The 12,500-nt window shown below is 46.8% G+C and overlaps 2 protein-coding genes and 1 long non-coding RNA gene across 9 annotated transcripts in view; 1 reads left to right on the top strand and 2 right to left on the bottom strand.

Annotated features, from left to right (window-relative positions):
• The window catches only part of LOC122881095, a 9,674-nt gene extending 9,474 nt beyond the window's left edge, over nucleotides 1-200 (bottom strand). The window contains exon 1 of the long non-coding RNA XR_006379096.1: nucleotides 1-200. This exon is cut by the window's left edge and continues 1,993 nt beyond it. This is a non-coding gene — a long non-coding RNA (uncharacterized LOC122881095).
• wdr59 (WD repeat domain 59) overlaps nucleotides 1-6,378 on the top strand; it is a 26,773-nt gene extending 20,395 nt beyond the window's left edge. For 3 of the 4 annotated variants that reach the window (XM_044206723.1, XM_044206704.1, XM_044206714.1), the window contains 8 exons: nucleotides 318-451; nucleotides 1,521-1,602; nucleotides 2,254-2,366; nucleotides 3,019-3,166; nucleotides 3,620-3,701; nucleotides 3,822-3,942; nucleotides 4,052-4,194; nucleotides 4,807-6,378. In XM_044206723.1, coding sequence (XP_044062658.1) covers nucleotides 318-451; nucleotides 1,521-1,602; nucleotides 2,254-2,366; nucleotides 3,019-3,166; nucleotides 3,620-3,701; nucleotides 3,822-3,942; nucleotides 4,052-4,194; nucleotides 4,807-5,042 — 1,059 coding nt within the window. In that variant the 3' untranslated portion in view covers nucleotides 5,043-6,378. Of the gene's footprint in view, nucleotides 1-317; nucleotides 452-1,520; nucleotides 1,603-2,253; nucleotides 2,367-3,018; nucleotides 3,167-3,619; nucleotides 3,702-3,821; nucleotides 3,943-4,051; nucleotides 4,195-4,806 lie in introns of those variants that run through there. The other variant, XM_044206732.1, reaches the window with a different exon arrangement.
• Nucleotides 5,782-12,500, bottom strand: part of LOC122881082 (WD repeat-containing protein 88-like) — a 9,253-nt gene continuing 2,534 nt past the window's right edge. The window contains exons 2-12 of one of the 4 annotated variants that reach the window (XM_044206793.1): nucleotides 12,396-12,500; nucleotides 12,043-12,131; nucleotides 11,199-11,262; nucleotides 10,275-10,413; nucleotides 10,067-10,196; nucleotides 8,990-9,174; nucleotides 8,441-8,523; nucleotides 8,267-8,335; nucleotides 7,276-7,374; nucleotides 7,010-7,179; nucleotides 6,162-6,298 (exon numbers count right to left, since the gene is read on the bottom strand). The exon at nucleotides 12,396-12,500 is cut by the window's right edge and continues 6 nt beyond it. In XM_044206793.1, the coding sequence (XP_044062728.1) occupies nucleotides 7,054-7,179; nucleotides 7,276-7,374; nucleotides 8,267-8,335; nucleotides 8,441-8,523; nucleotides 8,990-9,174; nucleotides 10,067-10,196; nucleotides 10,275-10,413; nucleotides 11,199-11,262; nucleotides 12,043-12,131; nucleotides 12,396-12,500 (1,089 nt within the window). In that variant the 3' untranslated portion in view covers nucleotides 6,162-6,298; nucleotides 7,010-7,053. Of the gene's footprint in view, nucleotides 6,299-7,009; nucleotides 7,180-7,275; nucleotides 7,375-8,266; nucleotides 8,336-8,440; nucleotides 8,524-8,989; nucleotides 9,175-10,066; nucleotides 10,197-10,274; nucleotides 10,414-11,198; nucleotides 11,263-12,042; nucleotides 12,132-12,395 lie in introns of all 4 variants that reach the window. The other 3 variants (XM_044206802.1, XM_044206813.1, XM_044206822.1) reach the window with 3 other exon arrangements.

Genomic DNA, 12,500 nt, shown 5'->3' with positions numbered 1-12,500 from the left:
GTCCCAAACATTACGCTTCATCCTGAGGCCCCAGATATACGTACGATGTATGGAAACTACTGTTTTAACTGTGTAAAGTCCCCTCAAAAGTACAGATGTCCTCTTAAAATTCCTCATTAGAGGACATTTTCCTTTACAGTAACAGCGGCACCTGCTTATAGAAACCGTCCACCAGTCAGCGTCTCGCAGTGTGAACAGTGTCTTACAGTAATTTGATATCCAGACCACTTTTAATCAGGTGGTGCTTTGTCTCCTCTGGGCCTGCTGTCTCCCTCCTCCCGCCCGTCTGTCTGTCTGTCTGTCCGTCTGTCCGTCAGAAATCCCGCCGGTTTAAGACGAAGCGAGAGGGGACGGACTACGGCAACCGTCCCATCAAACTGGCCGGGAAAGTCATCATCCAGGAGATCTCCTGTCTGCTGCCCGTCCACAAGGCTCTGGGGGAGATCTACATGTGAGAGACCAGACTGTAGAACACATTCATTAGTGATCAGCGATTAATCAATCAGTCCATTAATCGATCAGCCCATTAATCGATCAGCCTATCGACGGCGTTTGGTCAGATACAACAAGCCATACGAACACATCACCTCCGGGCTGGGAGAAATTATAACGGGCGTTTTCACAGTTTTCTGATATTTTAAAGACCAAACCATGAATTGATTGATAAAAATACTGTGCAGATTAATCACTGATGAAAATAATCACCGGTTGAAGCTCTAGCTGACATTCAGAGTCTAAAGTGTCACAAGAGAGTTAAAATACGCACAAAGTGAAGCTGTAAACTGGCTGATCAAAGCATTTCCACCCAAATTAAAGGTTCTTTCTCTCTTCCTCTAGTCGTATCTATCGATGCACAGTCTTGGTTTTATTTGTCCGGGTTTGAAGATATCTGTCTCTGACATTTCTGAATGTAGCTTGTACTGCTCAGTCTCTATAAACAGTTACTCTGAATAATGCACAAACCCGGCGCCACGTTTCATGGGAACTACTTTCTACGGAACAAATAGTCCCTGTGAAAACTGTTGACACCAAGTGTGTTTTTGTATTTTGGGTGAAATACATTCAATCCCTTTGCAAACTCCAGTCACCACCATGTTTCCATAAAACTGTCAAATCTGAAAAATGGTTGCAAATTTTAGTAATCACCAGTTTTCTGCTAAAATGATCTAAATCAGAACCACTGTTAGCTGGACTGTTTACGGGCCCCAACAAGCTTCTGCTTAATCCTGATAACTCAAACTGTCTTTTGGTTCAGCTTATTGGGAGGATGTGCGGCCGGACAGGTTCATCTACCTTCAGCTCTCTGTGACTTACAGGAAATCACTAATATTTACCCTCCAAAATAAAATACAAGTTGTGCTGCCTCCAGTGTTTAATGAGAGTGGAGGAGAAGTCTCTGTTTACAGATTTATAAGTTAAGTTAGACCATAACCTCACTGCGACGGTTCCCAGTAGAGAGTCCGTACGTTAGTGATTTATGTCTGGTTTTTTTTGTATTTACATGTTTTCTGTCCCGTCAGTCTGAACATGAACGACATCCAGGAAACGTGTAAGAAGAACGCAGCGGCGGCGCTCACAGTCGGACGCAGAGACGTGGCAAAGGTATCGGTTTTCTCTCTTTATGTCTCTTTTCTTTCGCCTCTGAAGAAAAACATCTCTGAGCAGCCTGGTCCCAAAGCACTGACGCTCAGACGACAGGTCTCCTGACGGTGGCGCTGCAGCAGCTGTCTGAAGTTCATCTGTCAGCTTCTTTCATCCACTGCAACGCTGTTAAAACTGTATCAATCGGTTTTTATCAAAAACTCTCAAACTAATCAAAACGTCTACAGTCTGCTCGCAGTCTCTAGACCTGGACCTCCAATTCTGCGGTTTTGTTTGTGCCAAAAGGTCCGACTATAAATGCTAAAGTCAGTATTCCCATCTGTGAAAATACTTTATGGTCATTTTTTAAATATTTATATAGAAATTTGAACTTTTGGCAGATGTTTGAATGTTGTCGTTATTAATTTGGTTCCTTAAAACGTGAACTGAATGATGAAATATACAACAGGTGTCCTGATGGTGGAACACCTGTGACCTGTCGTCTGACCTGTAAACTCTGTTAATGCGTTGTTATATTTCATTCAGATTACGAGAAACATGAGAAGTAAAACCATTCGCTTCCTTGTTCCAGCTCATTAACTGTGAAGCAGCTGCTCTATGTTTCATTATCAGTATCTGTGTGTGTGTGTGTGTGTGTGTGTGTGTGTGTAGGTGTGGGCCCTGGCATCTGCAGCGACCAGTCAGGACCTGAGTCCGGACTCGGACCCGGACACAGAGACCCCCTGGGCCAGACACCCGTTTGGACGCCACCTGCTGGAGACTCTGTGAGTGTATTTGTTCCTGCAGTCAGAGCTTCATGTCGCAGCCAGTGAATGACGGGAAACGTTCCCTCCACTGTCCAGTGAATCTCACTTCTACTTCACAAAGAGTCTTCTCCACTCCTGAAACCAAAGAAGTCAACACCTTTTAGTTAAATGTCTGTAGGTCATCCTTTATTGATCCTCAGAAGGACACAAATACGTCCAGATAAACAGAGAAAAGTAAAAAAAAAAAAAAAAAAAATTAAAAGTGAATAGAATAAAAGAGAACAGATATAAAAACAGCAATTAAAGTCAAGATTACAAAGCAAGCAGGTCACACACACACACAGCAGCCACTGATACTGTAGTGCTGTCTCAAGTGAAGTGACTCGGAGTGGTTAGGGGATGTAAGAGTAGCATGACACCATCTACTAGAACAGCAAACACCTGAATAATATATAATATGATGAAGGAGTAACAGTTTGTGTGGATTAATGTAGAGATGCGATGGAGTACATAATGTAGTAAAACAGTATAACACGGAGAAAACTCAGTGGAGGGAATATTTTCGTAGCGGCAGGATAGAAGAGTGTTGCGTGAAGAGGAACGAGCGAGTGTGTGTGTGAAACTGTTAAATACCAAATAAAAATCAGAGTGTTTGTGTCAAACCTTCCAGTTTGGATCACTACAGTCAGATGAGCGACGTCCAGACTCTGGCCATGCTGTGCAGTGTGTTCAGGGCTCAGGCTCCTGCGGACTGTTACTCTCTGTACGGACATCACCCGTCTCGCTCCTCCGTGTTCCCGCCACACCACTCACGATACGTAAGTCCGCGCTGCGTCTAATTTATCTGGTTTGGACTGTCGGTCGGACAAAACAAGACATTTGACAACGTTTAGGAAACTGTGTCGGCCATTTTTCATTGTTTTTAGGGACCGATCGAGAAAATAATGAATCTGTATTGAAAATAATTGTAAATTACAGCCACACTTGAATGAACTGAGAACTTTCTGGTCTGACTGACAGCCGACTCGTTTCTGAGCCTTTTTCACTGAAACTCCACGTGTGTCTGAAAATATTGATAATTAAAAGTTTTAAAAATGTCTTCCGGACGTTCACAGTGCTGTTGTGTGAAAGCCCCACATCAGCTCTGCGAGCTGGTTTTCTCGGCTTGTCTCTACACGCTGTATAAATAAAGTTATGTTTCTATGAATAAAACACGCTCAGTGTGTTCAGCTTCAGGAAGTGATGTAATAACGCGTCTGTTGTTGTCTCAGCCCAGCTACACGTCCAGCTCCGTCACCTCGGGCTCGTGCTCCAGCACCTCAGACTCCATCACTACAACCACCTGGAACACAGGTGAGACTCCGCAGCGCCACGCGCAGGCCGCCTGCTGTATCGCTACATCACTGTCTACTTATTTAACAATGATGTTTACATTTCTCTCCACCCGGTCGGATGTCTTGTCGTTGTTCGCAGGTCGAGACTCTGAGCAAGCCAACCCCTGGGGAGAACCGTCCCCTGACGATTATCGCTATGGCAACCAGGGTTACACAGATCCACGGGAACGAGAGCGAGAGCAGCACGACATGAACAAGAGGTGACGTTGGACTGTAAAAAGAGGGCGGTGGGAGAACTGGCGTGACCGGTTTGCGTCTCATTTGCACACCTCTGATGTCACTCTGATGTCATTTCCTTCCCTCCTGCAGACTGCTGGACCCCGCCAACACGCTGCAGTTTGATGACTTTAAGAAGTGTTATGGTGAAATCTTATACCGCTGGGGTCTGAGGGAGAAAAGAGCCGACGTGCTGAAGTTCGCCTCCTGCCCTCCTGAACCTCACAAAGGCATCGGTACGTCTTTCCCCAAACGTCCGCACACCTGCTGACGTGTTTAACGGTGGGATGCTCCGACACGATCGGCGATTGGTTTCTGTTCTGCAGAATCATTACAGAAACTCCCTGCTTGTTTAAGTTTAATGAACAAGTCAAAACGATGAGATTTACTATCTCACTAAGTGCGTCAGCTGACGCCTGCAGCACACCGGACGTGCACGAAGTGATGTGAAATCAGAGTTTGTGTGTGTTGATATGGGAAACAGAACGGAGGTCTGTCCCGACGAAACACGAGAACACGCTGCCAGTCTGTGTTGCCTTTATGTCATAATAATAAGTAAAATTCAGATTTTGTAAGTCACAATTATGAGATAAAAGGTTTTAGGTAAAAAACCAGTATAACAACAACTAAAGCAGGAGCTGCTGTGCAGCACAGACTTTATTTTTTATTCTTTATTCCACGAGCGCGTGCCTCCGTCAGATCTCCGAAGACTTGTTTTTTACCCGACGTGACGTCTGGGTTATCAGCCGTTTGCTGCTGAGCGCCTGATCGACCGGAGCATCTCTAATCTTTAATAAACACACTGTGGTCTTGCTGAGAGTAACCCTGCGCTCTGTGTCTCCCCGCAGAGTTCGGCGTGTACTGCTGTCACTGTCGCAGTCAGGCTCGTGGGACTCAGTGTGCCGTCTGTAAGCGTCTCACCTTCCAGTGTGCCATCTGTCACGTGGCCGTACGCGGCTCCTCCAACTTCTGCCTGAGCTGCGGTCACGGAGGACACACCAGTCACATGATGGACTGGTTCCGCCGGCAGGACGAGTGTCCGGCCGGCTGCGGCTGCCACTGTCTGCTGCAGAGCATCTTCTGACGCTCTGCAGACGGAAACCAACGCGCCTCCTGAGAGGGGAGGGGTCTGATGAGGCAGAGCTGAGGCAGATGTGCTGCGATCGGAGCCTCTGATGCAGATTCAACCGCTCCATCGTGTGATCGCAGAGGAGGCCTTTAAAATGAAACGGCGGTAAGGATGTCGACGCCAGTCCGTCCAACACTTTGCTCCAGAGTACAAACTACTGGTCAGACTGATGGACATTCATGGTCCCCAGAGGATAAATGCCCCTGACCGTTCCTCAGGACAACATTTCCACTTGGACACTAGAAATACGAAAACCCGATGGTTCGGTCGTCGAGAAATTCATGCTCCCTTGAGGATGAACTCTCTGTCTGGACACTATGACTTCCTCTAGCACCACCCTCAGGACGAAATGATGAAATGTAGGGGATTGTCAGCCACTGCACCCTTTCAGTTTTCTACGCCTACAACTAATCATTTTCCTAATTGTTTTTTTTCGTTTAATTGCTTAGTCTATAAAATGTCTCAAAATAGTGACAAATGTCAATCACAATTAGCCAGAACCCAAGGAGACGTTTAGTCCGACCAACGGCTGATGACAGAAAACAGATAAAAGCAGCAAATCCTCACATCTGAGAAGCTGGAACGAGAATTAGTTTGACATCTTTCTGTGTAAATGATGATGTGTGTCCTGCAGGGCAGACTGCTGGGTGCTTGACAAACGACTTAAACAGTGAATCATTTATCAGAATTGTTGTCGATGCATTGTCTGCCAATCAACGAATCGGTTACATGACTAATTGTTTTCGCCCTGTAGAGAGCCGAAGTGGAACCTGAACTTCCAGGTTCTGATCCTCATTCAAAATCACAATTTGTATCAGTTCTAATAACTAACAATCCAGCCTTTCTCAAACTGTATGTTGTGTGTCGCTTCAACTGTTTAGATAACGACGGCTGTTAAAAATCTAAGATCTAATATCGTGTTTTTTTCCAATATTTATGTTTTTTAGCGGCCTTTAACAAACACCATTTCCCACAAGCCCCTAGACCTTCGCAGGTTAAAAGTCACGGCTCGACAGAAGAGGCGAGGTGAGCGTCTGTGGTTAGTTCACGTGTCTGTAATAACAGCGGGAGCTGGATGTGATATGATGGCGTTGGTTGTTGGCTCGGAGAGGATGAGGCGTTCATGCAGCTTCCTTCTGGCCTGACGTGACTCACTGCTGGACACGGACGTGACCACGCAGCTGCTGGTGAGGCACAGAAACACGTTCTGTCTGTGAAAATGAAGAAAGTTTGAACAGTTTACAAATGTACTTTATGTAAAATTAAAATAATAAAAGTAAACTTGAATTCAGTCAAAGTGTCATTTATACAGAAACTGAATGGGACGTTACATCTGAAACAATACTGACAACGTTTTTATGACCTCATGTCCTTTCCTTCAGCGCCACCTTCAGGACAAACTTTACATTTTTTATTACATACTGCTTTTACATAGACGAGCGGCGCTGTTTATATAGCAGCCCGTGTGCTTTGTGTGTAGCTGGAGGATTAAGAAGTTCATCCACTAGGGGGCAGATTAGGGTCGAATCGTCTTCGAGAATTTCTGATTTGAACATAAACAGAACTAAAGATGGAGACGACTGTGGACTAGCTCTGTTAGTTTCTCTTCAAAGCTGTACACCGCCGTCGTTGTTGTGGTGTGTTCACAGTCTGCTGCTGACCTCACTTTTAATGAAACGCGTGTTTATTTCTTTACAAAAAGCAACACGGGACACACTGGGTAGCCAGCGCGCGCACATGTGGTTAAAATCAAGTGCGTAAGACGAAGAAAAGCCGTCTTATCGGTATGTTGTGGCTGTAATGAACACTGCAGCCTCTAGGGGGCGCCAGCTGGACTTTAGCCTGTTATTGGGGTTAGCAAGATGCCAGTATCTTCCCCACACCCTGCCTAAGTGTCCATGAGCAAGATGTTGAGCCCCTACCAGCTGCTGCTCCGCGGCTGACCTCTGACCTCCCGGACAGGAAGCTACATGAGGGGCGGAGGCTGCGGCCGGTACCTGGAGGGCGATTTGAGTCGACAGAAGACGCACTGAGTCAGCAGCTCTGAGGTCTGCAGTCTGGACACAGGGAACGGCTTTCCACACTCCTCACACTGGAAACACAGACGTTTCTGTCAGTATTCAGACTGCCGGCCGTCATTCGCACACAGTAAATGGACCAAACTAATGACGGAGGGATTGCTCTTCACCTTGAGGATGTGAATTCCTGTTCCTTCGGTCCTCCTCTTCTCCATGACCTCTGGGATGTCCTCCATGTTCTCTATGTTCCATAACCTGACCGTCCTGTCCTACAGAGACGGAGGAGAGCCGCACCACAGCTGCGTTACCACGCATCAGCAACATTCACGGATTCTGCTGCAGCTTATCCTAACAAAGAAATCAGGTCTTCCAACCCAAACGCCTGGTTTAAGTAACACTTTTACTGTGTTTTGCTTGTTTACAGATGTATAAAGGTGTAAGGACAGCTGACCCCCCTGTGTTCAAAACAAACATGGACGCCAACCAGCAGCTCGTTTATCCGCAGCGACATTAGTGCTGGAAGGAGTCTGGGACTGTAGAGCCACAGAGGGACCTGGAGGAACTTCAGGTACAGCTGCTTGTTTACAGGCACGTCTCCCTCTGCGACACACAAGTGACGTCATCATCGGTCGCCGACGCCAGTCACAAATATCAAATGGTTAAAAAAAATTAACGACTGGCTCGACTGGATCTGAAGACTTCACATCAGACTCTTTACGTATGATTTCATCTGCCGACTGTCAACGCCAGCTGACCCAGACCGGAACAGACCCGGTCCAACTGACGCAGACCGGAACAGACCCCACTGACCCAGACCGGAACAGACCCGGTCCAACTTGGTCCCATCAGTCGTCACTAATCAGATTCAGAATCAGCACCTTGACTTGCACCATTATTCAGGGAGAAATAAGCCTCGTGGAGAACAAATGACCCGCTGACTGAACACTGACGAGGCCTTTTCTCTGTAGAACGGATGTTGGGACATGAGCTGCGTTCTGGTTCTGGATCCAGCTCCTACAGAAGGACTGGCCTTGTTTAAGAAGCCCCAGCACAACTGGAAGATCCGCAACGCTGTTGTGGCTAAAGGGTTTAACACGGGTTAAAATCAGTGCGTTAGCGGAGTTTAGTGTGACAGTGATCGTACTGGTGACGGACTCGTACCTTGGAGGCAGAGGCCACCAACTTCCTGTCAGCACTGACTGACACGTCTGTCACCCAATGACTGTGGCCCTGCGACAGAGAACGCAAAAAACACGAGCTGAGCTTTAAAATCAATGATACACGATGCCTTTTATTTCCGAACGATCAATACTGCAGTGAACTGAGTTTAATCACCTTCAGGATGAGAGCCTGGCAGACGGAGGACATATCCCAGAGTGCAACAGTCCTGTCGTAGGAGCCAGACGCCAGCAGGTTTGCTGTGGAAACATGACAGGAAGTGTTTTATTAGACGAACGACATAAAGAAGAATCTGTTATCTGAGCTCATTTATCCGGAGTTGACCTGGAGAGCTGCTGGATTCGAACCATCAACCTCCACCCCAGCTTGTGTATTTACTCCCTCAAATGGAGATTTAAGTGTGTGCAGCGGTACTGATGAATCCCACCGAGCCGACCACGCGGCACCGTCCCACAGGAAACGCAGCAAGACACCGTAAAGTCATATCAGCCAGAGCCGGAGGGCTGAAAACACTAGAGTCGGCCTAGAAATGTGAACGTTTTGTAGCTTCGAAACGTTGCCAGGTTGCTAAAAGCTCCGTATTCACCCTAAAGTTGAAGGACGTGACCTCGGTGCTGCTGCAGAGGGGGTCTGAACACCGAGCTGGCAGCTAGGTCCCGAGGACAGGGACGAGAGGCGGACCCCGCCGCTGTTCTTCACGCTCACCGTCAGCGGAGAAGCTGCAGGAGCTCACGCTGCCTTCGTGGCCTCTCTGCAGCGTCGTCCCGCCGTGAGATCGAAACCCTCCCGCCTGCAGGTCCCACAGCTTCAAGCTTTTATCCCACGATGCCGTGCACAGGAAGTGCCCGTTGTTGGTGAAGCAGCAGTCAGAGACGACGTTGCCGTGGTTACTGAGAGAGAGAGAGAGAGAGAGACAGGAAACGACAGCAACAGCAGGAAGACAGAAGAAGAAATCAAAAATGTTCATTTAGCTCGTTTAAAAATGTTCTTTTATTTAAAGTGAAAGAGGCAGAGATGCACCATCTTCATCGCCACACATTCACACATTTGCAATAAATTAAATGACCACAAAGTTAAAATCTAGTTTTAAAGCCTTTATTTCTTTAGTCTCGTGTGCTTACATGGTGCATTTCACCAAATTCATTTGTGCTTAACATTTTGGGAAATTTCTTCACTTTAGTTTTTGCAGTTAGTTGAGAAGATGAATGCCACTCACATCTGTCCGTTACCTAAAAGGAGACAGCCAGCTTGTTTTACGGGGGGTCTGAGCAGTTGCCAGGCAACCAGCACAGACTGCAGGAAGGTACTGAGCCCGGCCAAGAAATAGTCCGGCACATAACCCCCAGAAAACAGCAAGCTGTCGTTTTTACACTTTGGTTTTTGTACAGAACAAAATGAATTCTAATGTTAATCGGTGGGATTTAGGGAAGTCTTCCAGTCTTTATGCTAAGCTAAGCTAACCAGCTGCTGGCGGTAGCTCCATATTTAACGTGCAGACATGAGAGCGGCATCGATCTGAACATCTGACTCTCAGAGAGGAAGTGCAATGAGTGTATTTCCCAAAGCTTTAATATACACAGATTATATCCACAACACATATAGAGAGTGAGAAAAAAGAGGAGGCGGGGGCCAGCGGGGGCCAGCGGGGGCCAGGGGTCCTCAGGTGACTTCATCCGGCCCTGAACACTATAATGTAGAGTCAATTAAACAAAAAGCAGTGGAAGCAGCAGCAAACACAGGTGAGCAACAGAAATCAAAAGTCTGATGAAGTGCGTTTGTCACCTGTCGATGGACACGGTGGTTTTCTGAGCCAGCAGGTCCCAGAGTCTGATGCTCCGGTCTGCAGACACCGTGGCCACCCGCTGGCTCTGAGGGTCGAACCGACACCGCGTGATGGTGGAGCGGTGGTGATCTGGGAGACAAAACAAACGCACCTTCACTAAGTAACAGCAGAGTTAATAATCCAGGCAGTGTGAGCCGGCTGTCGTACCGCTGACGTGGTGCAGCGTCCGCCCGCTGGCCGCGTCGCTGATGTAAACGCCGTTCTGTGGATCCGCAGCACAGACGAGCAGCCGGCCGTCAGACGAGGCGCTGCAGGAGGTCAGCAGGCCGGCCTGCCTGCACCTCCACTGCACAACCAGGGCGATAATCAATATCAGGATTGATCTCCACAAGAACTGTCAGGACTGAGAAGTAGTGCTGCAACTAACGGTCGTTTCTGTTGCCAATGAATCTTTGATTATTGGATTAATGATTAATTCCATAAACTGTCAGTTTGTTCAGTTTTGATATAAAACAGAAAAGAACATCTGGATTTACGCTTTTTGTTGCAGAATAATTTTCTGTCGATCGACTGATCAATAAATCGACTAATCGATTGAGAATGGCTTCCGGATGGGAGCCGAAACGTCTTGATTCTGAAAACAGCGTCCAGACGACTACGACTGAAACCTTTTCTACGATAGATCGACTAATCGTTTCAGCTGTAGCGGGAATGATCTGTATGTATGATAATGATTTATGATTATTTGATGATGTATTATTATAGATTCAGATAAAACTTTATTGATACTTAAAAGTAGCTCCACCTTCAGCAGCTGCAGCATTAAAGTGATGAACCCGTTAATGCATCGATAACTATAATCCAGTAATAAAATATATATTACTCTGAAACTGTTCTGCTTAATGAGTACGTTTACTTTTGGTACCTGAAGTATATCTTGATGCTTTTACTTGTAACAGAGTATTTCTACACTGTGGCATTACTACTCCTGTTTCTTAACTTTATTTATCTGTAAAGAAATGTGAACAGAACACAAAAAAACAACAAACAAATGGATCACGTGTCATTGTTAAGGCCTCTGAGAAGAAGAAGAAGAAGAAGAAGAAGAAGAAGAAGAAGAAGAAGAGTTACCAGCGTCTGTCCCGTCTCCAGGTCCGAGGCCACCATGTTCTTATCCCAGGAGACGGTCACCATCCTGACAGACACACAGTCCGTTCAGCACCGACTCGACTCAGAGTAAAGATGACCTCTGAAATGCAGCTGTGTGATCGCACGCTGAATTATGGAGTTTCTCTCAGACGCCACTTTAAACAGGAAGAAGCTCAGGATCTTAAATTTGCACTTACTGCTGGTAGTTGTGTTGGCGAGCGTGTAATTCACTCTAACTGTTAAACACTTTGTTCGCAACAACTCCTGGACAGGAGTCCACGAGCTCTTCTTTGGATATTCCTGCTTCCCAGAGGGTGAAAGCTAATGACTTTGGTTGTTTTTACGTCTTTATGTTCATTTTTACATCTTTCAATTTGTATAAACGTTCACATTTTCTATTTTTTTCACTCTTTTAAAGTTTGTTTCTAAAGCACCTTGGTGTATGAACTGTGCCGTAAATGCAGTTTTTCCTCGCCTCGTCTTGCTAACCCTCTGACCTGTCCTCTAGCGCCACCCTCAGGACAAACATTACATTTAGCTTCAGCTCTAAAGGACAACAGCAGGACTCGAATCTGGTTTCATCCGGTTTCCGGAGCCAAAAATGACTCAGACTCATGTAAGCACCCTGTGAGTCTGGACCTTCATGTGGCAGCTGTTTAAATCCATAAGTGACAAGTCAAATATCAAACAGACAGTGTAAATATAATAATATGCATTTCTCGTGGAAAACCGTCTCCCTCTGCTGTCGACTGATCATCTCCATTGATCCACAAACTAATAATGTAATGAAGGTAAAACATCCAGGCTGTTGTCAGCTGAGACTCACCTGTTGCTGTTTGGCATCAGAGCGCACTCAGTGATGGTTTTACTATGAAGTCCATCAAACACCCTCAGAGGTCTGCAGCTCTCCACATCCTGCACAGGTCAAAGGTCAACAGGACACGCTTCAGCTTACTGTGAGCATCACGGCTAGCTAGCTGCGCAGGCAGCACCTGCTGGTGTATCCATAGAGAGCAAAACTACAGACAGCTCTAAGGCGCCCCTGAGCAAGGCCCTGAACCCCCAGCTGCTCCAGTGGAGCTGCTCAGAGTCCAGGTCTTCAGACTGCGGTTGTATCGGACAGCTTCAGGTGTGAATGTGCGTCACTGTGAGTTAATAAGTACAGGTGGAGGAGTTTACCCAGAGGATGGCGGTGCGGTCGGAGGAGCAGCTGAGGACGCGGCTGTCGCTGAAGCAGAGTCGAGCGGCGGTGACGGCGGCGCTGTGAGCTCGTAAGGCCTTCAC

Source organism: Siniperca chuatsi, linkage group LG1, assembly GCF_020085105.1.
Source record: "Siniperca chuatsi isolate FFG_IHB_CAS linkage group LG1, ASM2008510v1, whole genome shotgun sequence".
NCBI lineage: Eukaryota > Metazoa > Chordata > Actinopteri > Centrarchiformes > Sinipercidae > Siniperca > Siniperca chuatsi.
The sequence above is the reverse complement of the archived record's forward strand: the minus strand, read 5'-3'. Positions and strand labels throughout refer to the sequence as shown.